Here is a 19,823-nt window from a genome sequence, read left to right on the forward strand (position 1 = left end):
TTTCAGAAGACAACAATGTGCGTTTTGATTTTGATAAATTTAATTTTGAATGATAGAAAGAATATAAAAGTATTTTAGGATAACGTTAATAATATAGTACTTTCGTTAAGAGTTTACTTTATTTAGATTTACTTTATTAAAAAAAAGCTACTTTCGCAAACGATAAATTTGCTTCGAAATGTAAGTGTAATTTCGAAGATACAATTGCAGCATATTTAAAATTACGCCAGTTATGACGAAAATTCCCCAATCGAGTCGCGCAGAAATACATAACAGTAGAGGATGCAGCGTAATGTCGGACCATATTCTTGTCAGAATAATAATCGCAATTCTTACGCCTGAGTCGATCGTAGTCACTGGGATCCGCAACGAAACGGCGGACAGGCCTTTAATTAATTAACGCCGGGTTTCACCTTGAGACGTTGAGTTCAAACGAGGATGCGTTGATCGACGGTCGATTTCGCCGATCGATAAGGGAGCGTCGCGGACGTCGCGGAAAACGCTGAGTTGTGATTACATTGTTTGGAGCTGAATAGAGCCGTCCGCGCACGGATACGCAACACCATTGTAGGTACTCGGAGAACCTGCTGGTTCCGTGGTCTCGTACCTCTCTCTTTCTTCTTTCTTCCTCTCTCTCTCTCTCTCTCCCCTCCCTCCCTCCCTCTCCCTCTCCTTCCCCCTCTCTCTCTATGTTGGGTTTATACTTTATATAAATACAAGACCGGTAACCCGATGGTTACCGGTTTCACGTACCGGAAGGTGCTCTCTTCGAGGTAGCTCTTCTCTCAGCTGCGTCTTGATTAAAAATTATGTCATTGAATTACGACGAACCGTGCGCTAACTATATAAAACGGAGATTCTACGCGGCGACGTGTGATTATTTACAGTTAGCCGCGCCAAGAGGTGGTGGTTTCACAGCGCGACGGCTTCGGCTGTAAAAGAAACGTACATTTGGCCGAGATTCGCAGCCTCTTTCTCTCTCTCTCTCTCTCTCTCGCGCGCGCGCGCGCGTCTGTCATAATTACGATTTATTTTAAAATCAATTAAATGGTGGTGCGAGCATCGGCAAAAAAATTACCGGTTGTCACCGGCACGTTCACGTCACGTTAATTTCCTTGCTAAGCCCGGGTATAGCGCATCACTTGCACGTCTACCTCGTTACAGTCGATAAAGAGCGATCAAGAGCCGATCGAGAAAGAGCGTAACGATCGGAACGTCCGTCGATTGAAGTGACGTTCTTGACAACTCTCCGAAATTATATAGCACGTGCGCGAGAGTATGAAGAGCCCCGGAAGACCGAAGTGGACCTTTGTTTCGCATCGTGATGCCGCTTTTAATATCCGCGCGAAGCTGATCACGCGAGGATTCGCCAACGCACGCAATATACCGTCACATTTGCGCAAGTTAAATCTTTTATGGGAAAATAAAATGTTTTGTTCTTTGTTAGATTAAGCAGTCACGTATGTCAAAACATATCAAATTAAAAATTACAGATTTACTTTCGACAATGTAAAAATAATATATACATATAGGTATATATGAGCAATATTTGGTACATATCATTAAAACAAAATTTATAAATGCAAATATATTTCACGTTTTGCGTGAAATTTTTAGAAACTATTTATAGAATGAGATTTAAATTGCAAAATTTGATGTAATTACGTTTGGCGCAGAAGGCAACCGTGTTATTTTTTCAGTCGTACATGTATGTACCTTTTGGAGATAACGGCGAGGATATTTTAAGTATACTCATCTTTATTTATACGCGCAGAGATCCTCTGACAAAGTATCCGAAGAGATATCCAAACGTTCTGCCCATAATACCGTCCTGCCGTGCGTATACGGTTATTCATAATGCGTATATAGATTATCGCGACGGGATTAATCGGAGACACTAATACGAGCGATCGACGGACGAAGGGGATATAATTAAAATTCGTGGTGCGATTCGGACGAAAAACAGAGCGGTTAATGCTATCAACGTCGATATCGGCCACGCAGGACCCGGCTAATTAGCGATGCAAATGCGAGTTGCAGCGTTGCAACGGGCGATAGGACCGGTGTGGATACGAGCCAGCCCTGCTCTTAAGATGCCACAAAAACCGTATCCGTATAGCGTGTCTATTAAACGCATGTTGCAGGTGTAACGTCAAAGCTCTTCCGCTTAACCCACCGTATTTACGACTCGTCACGCTTTTGCGAGGCTTACCATTCTACTCACATTTCAATCTTATCTCAAGGTTAATTAAAGCAGAGTTAATTAAAAGACTGCAAATAAATAATTATCGATACCATTGGAAGATCTTACTTGACAAAGTAAGGCATTTTTTAAAATAATTTTCTCATTATTTGATATAACATAAGTTTAATAGTAAAATTGTTTAGGTTACACAGTTAGAAAGGTATAGATACTTAGTTTGAATAATAATAAATTAATCACTATATTATCTTTATAATGCTCTATTGCAAAGTTTTATTATTTTAGATTATAAGAATAGCTCTTTTACAATTCTATAATTAATAAATACAACTCATAAAAAATTTCGTGATACATATCGCAGCTCCAATGTGTTGAAATTAGTTTCAACAATAATTGCAATCAAAGGAAAGGAGGCAATCAGGAATCCTTCAAATTACGCAAATGACTCAATAGAAAAGTAATACTACCGCTTTCTAGCCTGCAGCAATAACATTATATCCGCGTTTCCAATCGAAATATCAATCACTGGAAACATTCGCGACACTTCAAAACTTACAGCTCTGCCGGTTACGACTTTTTCCAACAGAGGTGTGACATGATGAACGAGAAATGAATTTCACAATGGATAATTATACGACATAAAACCGGGCAATAAACACGCTCTCGCGCTAATGACGACTGATCGACTGGCCAGTGCCGAACTAGAACTATTCATATTCCATTTTCGATGTCGCGTCGTCTTGCCGCTCGACTCTCTCGCTCTCAGATTTTCATCCGTATCGAAAAGCGGACCGGTTTGCCCACCGCAGCTACGACTTCCGGTCGGATTCGCGAGGCCGCGATTGAGGCGCTCGTAAATCACGTCGAACTTCCGCGCTCGATATTTTCCTCGCGCGACTATCGCGTACCACCGAGATCATTATCGGTAAATACACTATTAACGCCGCAGTTGCTCGGGTCCGGGCAGTCTAGCCGGGGGTAAAAGAGCCATGTACCAATCTAGACTCATAAAACTGGCCGAGTGTCCGGTAATAATGTGCGAACGCGCTATCCATCAGCCGGGACAAAACAGTTAAGCGCTTGTACGGCGCTGCTCTAGTGCGGCCGCGATAATGAACGCCGATCGGACGAGGCGAAGTGTCAGCGAAAAGAAATCCGCGCTAAATCCGTCCGCTGTGTATTAGAGAGGAGCGGTGACAGTAGCGTAATTCGCAGTTATTCCGAAACGAGAGTTACAACACAAAAGCCACAAATACACAGTTGTTGAAAGAAGTGGAATTCGAAGATTTAGCTGCTGGAAATATGTGGAATTAATCTCTACACTCATTCGCGATAATGAAGACACGATAATTGATATAACGCATATCCTTTCGTTCTCTAGCATCGAAAGTTGCGATCGATCTTAACGTCGGAGTAATTTTTAAAGGGAATTATAAGAAATTGTCAAGCATCCTTAAGCTAAGAAGATGAAACGAGGTATCGATGTGGAAATTGTGTGATTAGATGCGTATACGTCCATCACATAATGGCAGTACCGTCTCGCACAATGTAAGACAGTCGATTAGGAGAGCGCTGGTAGATGATGCGGCATACTTGCCCGCTAGTTAAGTACAGGAGCTGTATTGCGATCGATCGTTAATAACACTTCGGACTATAATTGGATGCCAGGATCGCCACCTGCTGTTTCCATATCGTCGATGTAGCCTAATTCGAGTACCCAGTAGTTATCAACGCTGCGGATCGCACGAATTAAAATCTCTCTCGTGTGGTCCGGATATATTAGCTGCGGAGATGGCGGCGCAATTAAATTCCTGGAGCGTTGACACAAACTAGAGCAGCGATCTTGAGCACGTTCGTTCCTCTCGTTCTTATTGTATTGTATTTTCTAAGATTCTTTTTTTTCTTGCTTTTGTATATATAAATGCGAGAAAACGTAAAACGCTACAAGTTCCTGTGTGAATAATCGCTCGTCTAAGAACTGAAATTATCAAATTAATTAAATCATGTAATCATTAAATCATTTAATCTTGCGATTCTACATCAACAAATATGAAAGACTTAATTCCAAAGAGTTTGGCTAATAATAATCAAAAATACATTTCTGTATGTTATCAGCAGAGTTTTAATAAAACATTCTTTCAGTAAGAATCATTTTTCAAATTTTATCAATTTATTAAAGCAATAAATATTTAAAAAAGTGAACTTTACATATACATTTGAAGTAAAAATTATCAGCTCTATTATTAAACGTAAGAATAACTTTACAAAATATACAGAGCAAGAAGGACTGTCTATGCAAAGTTAAATTATTTCCGTCTTCCAGATCATCTGCGATAATCGACTACATCTTCTTTTTTTAATCTGTTAATAGAGCATTAAGTGCTCGGCGGGCATTACGTTGCGTGTACATACATTCGGACACACTTCTTGCACACACCGCTGTAAGTTACGATATGAGTTAAGTCAGATGTGTCCGCGGGCGTGGCTCCTCTGTGGGCTAACTCCTAATCTGGAGACTCTCCCGGAGAGTCGACACTGCCGTCGGTGGTAGCATAAATCTACCTTAATGATATCACCGCGTAATGCCGGGGTGACGCTATCTCGGCCAGTCGGTGTACGTGAGAACCCACTGACATCTCGGTATCCGGGAGTTTCACGAGCAATCGCGAGCGCAAAGAGAAGATGGTATCGCCGGTTTTCTCTCCGGACCTCTTCCTGTCCGTCCGACACGTCATTTAGGTGGAACCACGCAGCGACGAGCGGCGTGAAACGCCGTTCGGGACACGATGGTTGCGCCTGCCAACGACCGCGAGTAACTTCTATTCTCTCTGTGCTCTCTCGTTACTTCTTGACAAAGTGAGAAGATTACTAAAAAAAAGAAAAAAACGATTGCCATGAATTTGTTATCATTTAAATTCTTTCGCGCGATATTATTTCATAAAATGCCTTTTCACCGTTTACGCAATTTCATGAACTTCTCGTTAATCAAGAAGATGCATTATAACTGTACAGCTTTGTTACTCCGTCAATTTATAGTAATGCGGAAAACTTTATTTAGAGACATTCTGTGCTTTCGTGCGACTCATCACTGGGTGCGAAATCTTGTCGGAAGCTGACGTCGCGTTAGGGACGTCAGACAAATCAACTCGCATTTTTAGATGACACTTTTAGATTTAATATGCTTTTTTTGCGCGGAAATTAATACTCTGAATGGACCACCAGAGAGAGTTTTGCTTACGAACGGAAGAACGGCGAACGGTTCTCCGGCTATAGAAGGATCTTACGATAGAAAGAGTCACCGTTAGAATCGCATTAGTATCGCTTGATAGATCACGGTATTAGCGTCGCGTCGACCTCCGGGGGAGAGTCCTGTCGGAGAATAGGGAGCAGTTAGATCGCGGCATTGTGACCGGCGGACCTGCAGGACATCTAAACGGTACCGGGAATCGGCAGATGTCTTTCTCTCTCGCTTCGTGTGTGTCTCTCTCCCTTGCCTTCCCGCTCGAGACCGGTAAATGTCACTAATCACTTCTCGATCCTTTCTAACCTGTCCCCGTCGCGATAAGAGTTACAGCAATCGGATTTTATCTGCATCAGGACTTCTGGAGCCACGTTCGCACCTGAAAATCGTGTCAATTCCATGAGACTTCATGATTTCGCTTTTCGGAGAACATAAGAAAGAAAACTCTGGCTGTCGTCCCTCGATATCATTCCTAGAAATAATCAGCTGGATTTTCAGAATTCTAAAAATGTATAATAGCGAATGAGAGCGGAAATAATCGGATTAATTGAAATAAGAACAAAACCGATTGTGGTGATACAACAGTGTATAATTACTTAGTGTAAAGGAAACATATAAAATTTGTAAAAAGTCGAAGACTACAAAACAAGATTCGCTATCGACGTACATTTCGGACCACTATAATTTATCGCCAAAATAAGACAAAATTCGTGAGAGTTATCCCCGCGTCACTGATCAATAACCACCGCGTCGAACGATTAATCCTTTGCAGCCCCGATTAAAAGATTATAAAATTTGCTTCCTATTCCAAATTGAATTCTACGAAACAATAATAAAATATAATAATGATGTATAATATACCTAATAAAAATTTTCAATTTTATATAAAATTTTGATGTCAATTTTACGCGGATATACAACGATATACGACTGCGAAGGATTAAGATCCGCAGTATCTTTTCGTGTGCAGATGTTCACGGCTGATCGCGATTTCGGTCGTCAATCATCTCCTTGTCGCTGCTACTCGACAGGCTGCGCGACTGACTTCGATCCCGGCTGCGGCTGTGGTGTCTGGACGGCGTCTGGTTGTCGGCGCTCTTCTTATACAAATAAGTCATGTCCTTTCGGAGATTCTCCATCACCGGGGAATTTCTCAAGGTGTCCCCCGTACGCTTCCTGGACGAGACGCATTTGCACCTGGCTGCCGCGAGGGACCTCGTTCTAGCCGGAGGACTTCCTCTCCCGCCGCTTCTGGTTCTGCTTCTCCTCCTCCTCCTCCTTCCTCTGCCCCTACCTCTGCCCCTGCCCCTGCCCCTGCCCCTGCCTCTGCCCCTCCCCTCCCCCTCCTCCCGCGGCCTCGGCGACTAGGTCTTCTTCGCGATACTCCACGGCCACGTCCTCGCCTCCTTCGCCTCCTTCGTCTCCTGCCTTGCTCCAAGGGCGCCACGGGCGCTTTGTACATCATGTCAGGATCCGTACTCAGGCTGTAATAACCACGGTCCCTCTTCAGGATACCGTAGTCCAAGCCGCGTTTCAACGCAGCGTATATCTGTGAAAAAAGCATTTCTTGTATGACTAACAATTTTCTTGTAGAATTAACAAACGCTTGTTTACTGCGTTCATTAATCTACAATTTTCAGTAAAATTTTTCGTTTTTTTTTCTGTTTTGTTTAGTAACATGACGTAACAAAGTTAGAAAATTTTACAATATCTTTCAAAATTGAGGAGAATGAAATAAAAAAATTTTAAGCATTAGTATATTAATTTTTATTATACATTAATTACTTCTATAATGAGAGAATTAGAAATTAATATCGATAGGAAAAGTAACATAAAATAATATACGTAACACATGCTTTTTGTGCAAAAAAAAATGAATATTACTGATAAAATATTTGCCAAACTGTTAATTATCAAATACCTGCTTTTGTATGTTGGCGTCCGACCCCGTGTATTGGGATTTAATGTAATTCATGATTTCCTTTGACGTGGAACCACGAATTTCCCGCAGATTGCGAATGGCGGAGGCCACCAGGGCCGACATCTTTGGCTTCGTCATACTTCGCCCTTTCTCGTCTCTTCTATCCTTTGAAGATATTCCACGATGATAATGCCGTTATGCGTCGTCTCATGAGTAGTTCTCGTCAGAATTTCAGGGGCCACATGCGAGGAGCTCGGAGAGGTCGAGTGTCGCAAGAAGATTATCGCCGACGTTAATCTCGGCGATCCGCTTATCATCTGGCGCAATCCGTGATGATCTGGATGATTTTCTAAATAAGTCGCGGTGGCTTCTCTGCGACTTCCCGAAATGTGCGACGACGCTAAGATAACTTGGACTCGGTGAACGCGTACACTTGGAGACGGCACATTTAAGCCGGCGCGCTTAAATAATCACTAAGAAGATTTAATAACCGATAAAAATCGGTTAAATCGAGATGCCGAATATGATTTTGGGAAGAGAGGATGGAATGTGTTGCTCGTCAATGGCCTGTCCGGAGATAACTGAACTGTTGTTATTGATGCGCTATTTTCTCCGACGCGCGTTGCTAAGAAGAAGCCACCGGAATCTAGATTCGGATCGCACGAAAAGTGAAGATCTGTAGATGATGCCGAAATTTTATTCAAATCGCGCAATCGAATATGACGATGGAAATAATTCGTAGCATAAATTCCACGTTTAGAGAGATTAGTATTAGCATAAGAGAAGTATATGCATGAAAATGCATTTTTTCAGTTTTTTTTTCCTTTTCGCAAATTTCTTTCATTTTACCGACGTGAGATTATGATAATGCACTAATTCACACGTTATATAATTCAATCATATTAATAATTACAAGATTTATTAAGTAGTATCGACACGAAGGAGTTCAAAATAAATTCAAGCAGTAATTTTAGAAGAACACGCTCGAGACTGTAATAACAAGAGATAAGAAGTCTCGCGCGGTAAGTTATGCGACTTATGTCGATGTTGATCATTGAATAGCCTCGTTTCTTGCTCTTCATCGCTCATTTCATATTCCTCAGGCCGCGCGGTATCCTTTTTTACATTTCCCGCATAATTAGCTTCGCCGTCGCGCGTGCATTGCGATACAGGTAACACGTAAGTACCACCGGCCGAGTAAATATCGTGTCACGTAACCCGAGATGCACCACTCCCATTGAAAGCGCCTTAATTAATACGCTCGTTTTAACACTCATAACATTCCGGCATGCATAATTAAGAAAAATAAGCTGCTCGATCGATTATCGGCGACCGATGATCCGCACGCGACTCCTCGATCGACAGCATAACCACATATAAAATCCCTATAAAACTGGAACATTTATCATCGCGATGAATGTAATATTAGCAATATTAATGACAACAAAATGACGATTTTGCGGTTGCTCAAGATAAAAAGCATGGAACCTCCGTGCCTCGCTCGTGGTCGCGCGTCTCTCGCTCTCGTTGAATGCAAATGCGCCTCGGGACTGCTGCAAACATCCTGTGTATCTTGGAAATCGCGGCGGTGAGCGGCGTGCAACATTGTGACTGTATAAATCTAATGGAGGTTCGGGGTCATCACGCCGGGGCTCACCCCGGGCTTTGTATATGAAATTGCGCTACCGCACGTACGCGGTAGCTAGCTTGCGGTAATATGACGACGCGCGCTCTCGCGAGGGTTTCTCTCTTTCTATATACACGTCTCGCGACTCGTCTCATTATCCGTCCTTAACGGTGCCGTCGCCGGGCAGAAAAGAAGTCGCGATTCCAAGCCGCGGCGAGCGCGCGCGCGCGCGCGCGGCGGAACGCGTGTATCCTCGGACGGAGACGACTTGCCACCTCGTCCGGTAATTGGACAGTAGTCGTGGGGATAGCCGCGGTTTACAGGAATAACGCGGCAATTTAGCCGGTCGCTTTTAAAGTCGCTATACGCGCTCGCTCGCGCCGACGATTTTGTCCGTTAATCAGCACCAGGTGTCGTGAAAATACCGCCTCTCCTCGAATGCGCACCTGCTTGTAAATGCCCGCGTCTATACTCCAATAATTATTTATCAACGTCGCATTGAGAGCGGCGAAGGGTAGGAGGGCGGCAGGGGGAACACGACAAGTCGGTGGCATCCCGGTCGCTCTCCGGCATTTCGTTTTGCGGACGTTTTATTATTCATCGATCGCGGCGACGACGGCGCGCTTAGATCTCCTCCTCGTTTCTATCCGCAGTATTTCTTCCTCGCGACGACCGCGCGCGACGTTATAAGAACGATCGCGAGTGCCGGTGTATTTCCGTAATTAAATTCAATCGACGTGCCGCGCGAGCGTATAATCCGCGATATATCACTACTCGCGACGGCAGAGAGGCGGTGGGCTTTACGCCGGTCGCCAATTGCGTTGTTACCCGTACGGTATACACGTCGTAGATTGAATTTGCATCCGCGTTGCTTCTGAAAGCCAAACTTTGTCCCGCCGTGATTACATCAGTTTCAATTCCCCGTGGCGCGCCTCGACGCGATCCCAACAACTCGGACACCCGCGGCGCGTTATTCGTGCCGGTGTCGCGAGATATTGCTTCACCCGACTTCTCGCGTGTCTCGTGAAGGGAGAGCACACCGCGGCAAAACCGATCCTCGAGGAACTCTAGGAACGTGACTTCGTAACGTCACTCACGGCGGCGGCTTGCGAACAACGACGGAGCGAACGGACCCGCGCGTTCTCCGCTCCGAGACTTTGTTGTCCGCCCCGTCGAGACCAAGTCGGGACTCCGACCGGGCCGACAGGACCCTAACAAATGTCGCGCGTCAGGATAATTGCGCGCGGAATTCGCCGCTCCCACGACGAGCGTGCTGTTTCCCAACGCCGCGGGAGAACGACGGGCGACGAACGCAATCCGGGCGACGACGACGGTCGCCCTCGTGCCGCACGCTTCTGACGCCGACGGAATCGCACAGCGGTTCCACACACGCTTCATGCGTGTTTATGCGTACGAGCGTGTGCACGAGCGCGCGTATTGGCATTGTATCGTATGTGTGTGCGTGTGGGAGCCATCACCTCCCTCGCCGCGGGATGTCCGGCCGGACAGAATGCGGCGAACCGAGCGTGACGATTGCCCACCGAGGCATTTTTACACCTACGCTCGCTCTTTCCAGGAATCCATCGATCCCGATCCTCCACACCTCGCGGCGTCATAATCACCGTGACTTCGCCGGCGTATTTTCTTCTAAGACAATGCCGCGGCTTCCCGGAGCGCGTATGCGCGATTTTACCCGACGTGGTCTACTTCTTGTTGCTCGGAAAGTCGTTAGGACGTTGCGAGAGAGGAACGCGCGGGACCGCTCGCAAGAAGGCCAAGCTCTCTGCCGATCGTCACAGATTTTGCGCCTTTTACGATCGCAACGGTTTATTATACGAGGCATACTTCGGTGAATCCTCAACCGAACTATAGACTATCCGCTTTCCGTTAATCGTAATTCAGTATCTCTTTACCTACATTACATATACGAATTAAACAGTAAATAATAATAATTCTGTCTCTATAAATTGTTTAAACTGCATGTTCACGATAATTCTCTTGTTTCCTCAATCGTTTACGGACTCGAGAAATATTAAAAACGTCGACATTTCAATTAAGGAAAAATCAAGACCGCCATCTATCTGTCGTTAAATTTGAAAGACACTTTTAATACATCCTGTGTAGAAATTCTGCAACATTTTTAGCTTAACCAACGTAGGGTTAATTGCTACCTGTAAAGATCAAAAGACCTAAGGCTGCGACAACCGATCTTAGAGGTGTCACGGTTCGAGGACACGGCTCGATTGCGCTTCGAAATATACCCGGAGGACGCTTATTAAATGACAGTAGAGTCCGCATGTGGAAAGACATAACCCTCGCGACACCGGTGTCGTTCGGTCGACCAATCGACGTGTCGATCGGCGCATTGTGCACCGTGTAACCGGCGACGATTGCGATTGGCCGAGCGCGGGCCACCTTTCTGCCTTCCGCAACCGACTAGTCGACGCGTAAGTCGAACGTGTTATTCGCTTTTGCATACTTGACCGGCGGCGCCCGACGCGGTTCATTATCCATCGTAAACGCGGTTTTTTTTAAACCGCGGATCGCCATTTTGGATTAATTATCGGCCGACTTGGTGCGCGTCACATTAGCGTTTTCCCCCGTGGCGCAATATACAAATTATTTGATCGACCAATCATCGAATGCCCCGCTCCCAACGGCGGTACGATCGCGCGCGCATGAATATTACGAGCGTAATAAATAATTGGTGTTCTCGGAACACGGAGAGATCGAGACGCGTTGACAATTTTATTATCATAATTTGTCCCGCTCGCGAGCATCTATCAGCGCGACGGTGTGGCAACCAGGTTTTAATTATTGTCGCGCGGAGATATAATCTTTCCGCTTATATGCCGCTTACGCTTTAGAAAGTGTTATCCACCAGATATTCATTAGCGACGTAATTTTTCGTACTTGTCGGATGTGGCCGTTTCTGTAATAATATAATTCAATGAGAGCATTGCTTTCAAAAAACGAGATCTTAAACTTAATTACGATAAATAGTCAATTCGCGTTTTTAACCGCAAACACATAATCATATATATATATTATGTATTTTCTGCATATTTCGAATGATAAAATATCTTAAATATCGGGATTTGACGAGAATTGTGATATAATTTATTTTCTTTTCAGCCTCGCGTAGAAATAATTTTAGTATACGATGAATCCGATTCGTCGTACATCAAATTATACGTATTCTTTCATCATCGGGCCTTTGATTCTGCGGCGTGCTGCATACGTCAGATTTAGGTGCCTCGCATTCGCATTGCACGCGAAGACACGACGGGTCAGTCGAAATGATCTCTCTTTTTTCCTTCTTCTTTTACTTCTTCTTCCGTCCACTCGCTCATTCTCGCGTGCCGGATTTTCGGTTCGCGACGGGTCCGCGGCGGAAAGGTGAATTAACGGGCCAATGAGAACGGGCGCAGTTAATAAACCAGACATATTAAACGATTATATTAACGCAACCATCGCCGGAGATTAATGCACTCGCGGCTCTCGAACGTCTCACTCCTCGCAAGCGCGCACCGAGGAAAGGTAGGAGCCGACAAGACATATGATCTGCATGGTGTGGGCACCGCGGTAGCTTTAAGATAATTACGACCGTATGATTTTTGCGTATCGAACGGCTATAGTTCGGACGAGAAGTCGTCTTGAAAGCAGCGCGTAATATAAAACGAACTTTTTTTTAATATCACTTTAATCGGGGCGAAACGCATCGTGGAGACACCTGTGATAAACGTTGCAGAGCTATGAAATTATTCGGAGGGATCGTCATAAGTGATGGTGAAATGTACATTAATTAAAAAAAAAGGAATTATGTATTCAATAATGTAAAATAAGTGAACTATTTGCATCAATCAGTAATATAAACCGAGCTTTTTTCTGTATAATTTATTCAAGTTTCTTTGCTCAATATATTGAATTAACTCAATATATGAACATCTTCCTAAATTATTATTATATTCGTACATGTCAATTATTATTTAATTCTTTTAACGTTCATAAAATTCATTTATATGTTCATAAAATATTTCTAAGTATTTTGTCATAAACGTAACTTTTATTCCGCTGTATCATATTTTCTGTTATTCAATTTTGGAGTTTTTATTTTTAATTTTTTGCGCAAGTGTAGTTTATATTATTCGATAAAAAAATTAATTGTAACTTTGAAAAATTAATTGTAAAATTGACAGTTGATAGTATAGTTTTCACGGAAAAAAATATTAAGAGCAATCGAAGAATCTTCGTTCTCATGAGGAATTTAATGCGAAACCGAGTGCGCACGAAGCAGACAAGAAGCAGTAAGAAGGAGAAAGAGGGGAAGGGAAAACATTTGATTACACGAGAGCAGGTGGACTAGAAGAGGCGAGAACATGAAGCTACTCGGCTGCAGTAGCGACGTAGGTTTTCTTGGCCCACCCGCACCAACCACTCGTCTCGATGTCACGTGTTTATAAATAGTGCATCAACGTAATGCCCGGCGGCTGTAACTACGGCGAAAGATTTACGAACACCGTGCCTCGAGTAGCGGGCACGGCAACATTTCCGAGAGAGAGAGAGAGAGAAAGAGAGACGAGACGTTCCTGAACGCGGAAAGGAATCCGGCGGGAGATGTAATAACGAGGTTGAGCGACTCGCGCCTGGTTAGGCGTTACCAATGATTCCTGAAATGTTCCGTCTGGCTAGAGATCGTCGGGGATATTATCTGGAGCTGTCACGTTCACACATTATTACGCGTAGGAAACATGATAGAGGATTCTGTTACGTGTTAACGCTGAGTTTCGTCAAAGTCGGATTACAATCTTTTTTTTCATTCTTGTTTTGGAAGCTGATTGTAGGTATTTATAGAAATTATTTTAAATGTGCAACAAAGATTTTAATTGACGAAATATCTAATAATTTATTCAATACCTTAATATTTTTTTACAAAACTTAAATATTTTTTTATGGCGACAGTCCAACTTGTTGGACAATTCAATAATTTATTGTGTTATAAATTATGTTGAAATATCATACAAAACGATAATTTTAAAATGTGACGTATCCAAGTATCTATCAGCAAAAAATGACTTACCGTAAAAATGATTTAACTGGATCTGACGCGAACGATTTTCAAATCCCAAAAGCCCCAAAAGTCGTAAAGGTACCTTCGATAACAACGTAACGACATATATTTCACGGACCATGGCTTTCTCGGATGCGTGCTAGCTATTTCGGCTATTTGCGACGTTCACTTGTGTCGTACATGCTCCCTCGTGTCTAACGTCGCGCTATTCCGCAATGCGAGCAAAGCGTTCGTGATCTCGGTCGAAATCCACGTCCGTGGTCCAGTCATCATCGTCGGAATTCGTAGCTCGACGGCGCCGATCGTCTCCAATTAGTCGCGCGCTTACAAATCGCGCGGTCAAAAGATAATTAATAATACGGAAAAACATCGTTGTCGTTGCCGACAATGCAGAACGGATTGCACGTACCGACGATAGCGATCTAAATTTAGTGCGTTTGCATGCCCTCGGTGACGTAGAGAATCGGACAGAGTATCGACCGCAGTCGAGAATACCGCCGGAATTCTAAGGCACAATTTAGCTATTTTCCTTAAAATTATTCGTGCGCACATTAAGATGAATAAAATATACTGAAAAAGTATGAAAAAATGCTAATAATATATAACCAGTTTAACAGAAAAAGATTATAATCTTTTTATTCAAAAATAGCACAATAGCTTTTAATTTATTTAACAAATAATATTATATTAATTATATTAATATTAGAATATTTATTCCATGATAATTGAAGGACAAAGAATCATCTCTTAATATACGTAACTATCAATTTTATAATGTATCAAAGTATACGCAAAGATTTATTTTTAAAGATTTATTTAGTGTATACACTCATGATAGACATAATATTCACCTATACATATGCGACGTCGTTGTCATATTTGTGTTCCGTAGCATCATTAGTCGAAGTTGATTTAAGTGAAAACGCCAGTATATTTCCTCTTGTGCAGCACGATTAATCGCCTATTTTAACGACTCGCGGAACGTTACTTGGTACAACGTGAACAGGCACTTAAATACGACATACGACGAATGCAAAGGATCTGTATCGTATAAAATGGCGCAGACGAAACAATCGAGCAAGACATACATAAGCTTAAAGGAACGTTGCTGATCGGAGCTGAGAAATGTGGCACGAAGTGCACGTTAACGCGCACAAATCCGTTTTGGCGGATTATACACGCAAACATTTGTTACGTTAATGGAATATCTGCGACCAGCGATACACAATGCGCGAAGAAATAATGGCACTCGTAAGTTGGAACACGCTTCAACAGGATTCAATTCCGGGCGAGCTCAACAAACGTGTCAACGAACATTAATCTCTAATTACTTTAAAATCTATTATTGTCAAGATTTATAGTTAAATTCATGCACTTCCTGTTAATTATAAATTCTGTGATGAATTTCAAAGCAATATTTTTTGAGTGAAAAATTTAAAAATTATTACTCACATACATCGCAATTTTTTAATATTCATTTTCATCATTTAATTATCATTTTTTTAATATTGAACATTTCGATATTAAAATCCTTTACTTCTAAAGATATGATAAGAGAAAAGATAGATAGAATTAAAGATAGAAAAGGTAAAAGACAATTGATAATTCTGAAATAAATATTTAATGCAAACGTAATGTCATGTTTTTCTGCGAAATTACAATGATTTTCCATCAGAGAGATGGAACGCTTGTAAAAGTTTTAATAAGTCTCGGAATTAAATCACGGAGAAGGTTAAAAGTACTTGACAGTCTGTCCGATAATCTCGCAATCCATTTTACTTATGATCGATGGGACACTTTAACTCGGCGAAACGCCATTTCTCGCAAACGAGGGCGGCTGAAGAGGCCGCTTAAAGCGGACGCGAAGATCTCCTTCCGTAGTCACTAAATCATGCGATTCTAAGCTCACAGATGCGAGTTTATAAATGTATCTCCCACGCCCTCCACTGTCTGGCCGGATTTCTCTTTTTGTACTCTTTCCAACACCCGCTCGCGACTAGCGATGCCTTTCGCTCTCTCTCTCGATTCTCTGTATTACGTACGAATGTTTTGGAAGAGAAGATTAATCTGCCTTCTCCTGGACACGATGCGATATTTACACTACTGGGGAAGTCACGCGTGGAAAAGGTATTTTTTAAACGACAAATTTGGAAACATATTTAGTACACAAAAGAAAAATATATTTCTCGTTAAACAGAAGAGACAGAAATTAGCATCAAAATTTTATATTATTTTGAATATTGCAGAGAACACATGCCTGAGCTTTCTTTATAAATACGAGAAAAGTTCGTTTCCATAAATTTAAAATTTTTTTTGTGTATTATACATCCAATTTTTTAAATATGATTTGATATCAGTTCCAACTAAACATTAAATGTTAACATAAATAATAAAAATAATGATGATAAATTAACTTAAATAAAATATAAATAAATCAAGCATAATATAATATTGAATCGAGTAGTCAGTGAACATTTTACACATTCTCGCGATAGATTTGAGCGACGTCAAGATTGAAACGTAATAAAGATTTAAAGTCACTTTAATTTGACGCGCCATCCCTTCACCCCAAAGAAAATTAGAATACGCGATCGAGCGGCGGTGTCAGTTAATGAAATGATAATCGATGTGCTTAAGGGGAATAATTACCAGCGGTGTAGTTATCGTAGCTGCTGCACTCCACCATCGGCGGAGACGATCCGCCACGTTAAGAAATGACAACCGGCTCTCAAGCCTGTAAACGCTGGCGATCAGTTAATGACATTTATGACAGCCGACTCTACTCTTAAGGGGGTACCAGAGAGAAGCGCGTCTCCTCTTCGTCGCGTCGAGAGCGCCAAAGTGGCTTGTGGAAAACGTCTCTCTTTCCCTCCTCCGAAAGCTCATAACGAATTAACGACACGTGAGTGAAAGAGAAAGAGAGCTCGCGGTCTCTTATGGCCGTCTTGCGTTTGTCTGCTGTTTTTATTAATTATCATTTTATTAATTTTAATTGCGCACGCGAGGACGGGAGTTGCACCGGCGTAGCCGGTCCTGAATTTTTCAGTCTTAGCTGGCACGATCCTTTTGCGGAAAGTGCTTCCGAGTGCGTGTAATACAAGCGGTGTGAAGGATCCCCTCGATTTTCGTAAAGTTTTAAGCACAATTACATCCATCCTGTTCAAATTTCTTAGATAATCACAATTTTATGCGTTAAACATCTTTCTTAGATAAATAATTGTTACTTGAGATTCAAATACGGTAGCAAAGTCTATCATTTCTTTCGGAGGAGAGAAAGAGAGAGAAAGAGACTTTCGTTTCTTTTTTCTTCATTCGCTTGTCAACCCCGATGTTAACGATTGACTTCATTCCAAGCACGCCGCCGCAGCCGTTCCAGCCCGAAATCTCTCCGGCTCGTCGACTTTAATTGACCAGAGGGTGGTCCACACTGCTGGACATTCACTCGGAATCGGAATCGTTGCAACAAGGAATGAGGCTGTTTGGGACGCGCGGCGCGTGTGAAAATAGACGCTCAATGCCTCACAGTCGTGCAGACGGCAGACGGCGGCTGCCAACGCGACTGCCGCGCGGCGATGCCCCGCGCGCGATGCTTGACTGTTATGAGCAGCTATAATAACAGTGGCCAGTTGCCGCAAGGAGAGACTCTCATTAATGGTACACCCGCGAGACTATGAATCGTGGGGCCATGGTGGAAACGCGCCGCTCTCAACGGGCGTCCGAACGTCCGCATGGCGGTTCTGTGAACGCGGATGAATGTACTCGCGCGTGTCTCTCCCGCGCGAGGAACTCGTCGTCGCCCTCGTATCGTGACGCCGGTGACAATAATAGCCGGTGCGAATGGTCGGACTCGCGGCTTGCGCGCGTCCACGGGGAACGGTCTTACCAAATTGTCTCGAAAATCGCGATAAATCAACGCGAGGTATCCTCCAACTAACAAAGACGATTATCATTAATACCGATGTCAAGGCGCTTACATAAATATTTGCAGAGACGAGGTGATAATAATTTCTGCTGAAGAATTGCGGCGCTAAGTATAATGAATATATGTATTCAAGTGGTAGATCACACAGCAATAAAATATTACAATAGATATAATAAAAACCTACGTCCCAAAGTACTTCGTTTAAAACGTATAATTTTACACCCCAAACTATAATTTTAGTGTAATTATACTAGACGAATAATTTTATATACTAAATATTCTAAAATTGCTGCTAAATTCTATTTAAGAAATGCTCACTCTTGCAAATTTATTTATCGTTTAAATGTAACGTCGTGCCGTCAATATATAATTGATAAAAGATGATCGATTTTTTTAGCATTTTGTTATATATGGCTCCGCATTTCGTTTTAGTCCACGAGATACTAAAATGATGCAATATTTTTGATTAAAAGCGCCGAAGACGTACGACTCGAAGCGGTGAGGGCGAGTCCGGAGATTCCGTCAGAGTTGCTAACAAAGTAGGAGATCTAATGGCACGGAATGGCACTCGCAACAGCTTCTTTATCGATGTAAACAACCGCTAGAATCACTGAGGACGCAGTACAGTGTGCCAAAGTGCCGTCGTATTTTTGGAACGCGCTCAGCGTCATGGCGTCTCACGTCAGCACGCCCTCGCTTGAGCCACCAGTGTCTAGGTGCTAGCAAAAAGTGCCAACAGACAGAGTCTGTCCCCATCCTAAACTCCGTCTCGGATGAAGACATAAAAGAAATAAATATATGCGTCCTGCCCATTCCATTTAATCCACATACGGTCAGAGATTCGCGTAAACAGAAATCGACGTCTTTATTTTGTGCAACTTTCAATTTTGCAACAGTTAGTCAAGTGATCAATTGACGTTTTATTCATTAAACTTTATAGAAATTTCTAGAAATTCGATTTCCTTTGTATTTTATTTTAGTTACAAACAGATGTTTTTTCTTTACAATTTTGTACATCATATATAGGTAACGGAAAAATCAGAAAGATTTTTTTTGTCTTTCACAATGTTTTGGTCCTTCTTTTTTTTAAATGGCGCATCTGATATGGTGTTAATTGGTTGCCAAAGTCGCAGACGCGGTTCCGCTGCCGCGGGAAACCAATATAACGTTTACGAGTACACATAAGAGACGGTCATAAATCAAAAGCTTGAAAACGAATGAAAGGATAGGGATCGGGCCGGTTTGCAACCATGTGATACATCAAGGCGCAGCGTGCCGCATAAATCGTGTTTATATCGTGCCAAAAATCAATGTTTGACAAGCGATTTTTTTTTCTTTCGACTTCTTTGGCTTTTATAGCGGCGCTACTATGCGGAGCGCGAGACTCGGTTGACAAAACGAATATGCGACGTCGAAATAAAATGTGAGGTCGATTAAGTAGCGGAATTTGTCGCCAATGTTGCGTGAAGTTAAACTACTTAATATATACAGAAATGATTTATTGCGGTTAGAGAGTGGGCCACTTCGTCATTCTGTCACTATTCATTTTTTAAAGTGAGAAATTTTATATATATATATATATATATATAAATATATACATATATATATATATATGCATATTTTTTTAAATCCAGAATGGCCGAGTAGTGATTTAAAATTTTGTTCAGTTAATTTAAAAAGGAAATGAGGAATAATAATTAAAATAATAAAATAGCTCACGCGAATCACAGCGGACACGTTACATTTTATAGTGTTAATAACAATTTTAGATTTACTATCCAATAAATTCTTCGCAGTTAAACATTCAACCATCTAATCTACCTAAAAAGGAAGAATGA

At 42.3% G+C, this 19,823-nt stretch overlaps 1 protein-coding gene and 1 long non-coding RNA gene across 4 annotated transcripts; both read right to left on the reverse strand.

Moving 5' to 3' along the window:
• Positions 1-6,012: 6,012 nt before the first annotated feature.
• LOC105456992 (probable splicing factor, arginine/serine-rich 6) lies at positions 6,013-7,951 on the reverse strand. Its single transcript, XM_011701383.1, has 3 exons — positions 7,366-7,951; positions 6,829-6,993; positions 6,013-6,787 (listed from the first exon to the last, which is right to left on the reverse strand). Exons 1-3 carry the CDS (start codon positions 7,501-7,503, stop codon positions 6,419-6,421), a joined length of 672 nt encoding a protein of 223 aa, XP_011699685.1. The 5' UTR covers positions 7,504-7,951; the 3' UTR covers positions 6,013-6,418.
• Positions 7,952-15,665: 7,714 nt separating this feature from the next.
• Positions 15,666-17,636, reverse strand: LOC105455924. Of its 3 annotated transcripts, none has more exons than XR_975186.1 (3): positions 17,288-17,636; positions 16,713-17,219; positions 15,666-16,092 (listed from the first exon to the last, which is right to left on the reverse strand). It is a non-coding gene; the product is annotated as an uncharacterized LOC105455924 (long non-coding RNA). The 3 variants fall into 3 exon arrangements; XR_975188.1 differs by having other exon boundaries at positions 16,713-16,797; positions 16,861-17,636; XR_975182.1 differs by having other exon boundaries at positions 16,713-17,636.
• Between the last annotated feature and the right edge of the window lie 2,187 nt (positions 17,637-19,823).

Source organism: Wasmannia auropunctata, unplaced genomic scaffold (genome assembly GCF_000956235.1).
Source record: "Wasmannia auropunctata unplaced genomic scaffold, wasmannia.A_1.0 LD336106.1, whole genome shotgun sequence".
Taxonomy (NCBI): domain Eukaryota; kingdom Metazoa; phylum Arthropoda; class Insecta; order Hymenoptera; family Formicidae; genus Wasmannia; species Wasmannia auropunctata.

Excerpts from the sequence above, each read along its gene's own strand:
- LOC105456992 (XM_011701383.1), bottom strand. The coding sequence starts at position 7,503 with ATGACGAAGCCAAAGATGTCGGCCCTGGTGGCCTCCGCCATTCGCAAT. Across the intron at positions 6,994-7,365 it reads ACGCCAACATACAAAAGCAG|ATATACGCTGCGTTGAAACG; the intron begins GTATTTGATAAT and ends CTTTTTTCACAG. Across the intron at positions 6,788-6,828 it reads GGCGAGGACGTGGCCGTGGA|GGGGAGGGGAGGGGCAGAGG; the intron begins GTATCGCGAAGA and ends CCGCGGGAGGAG.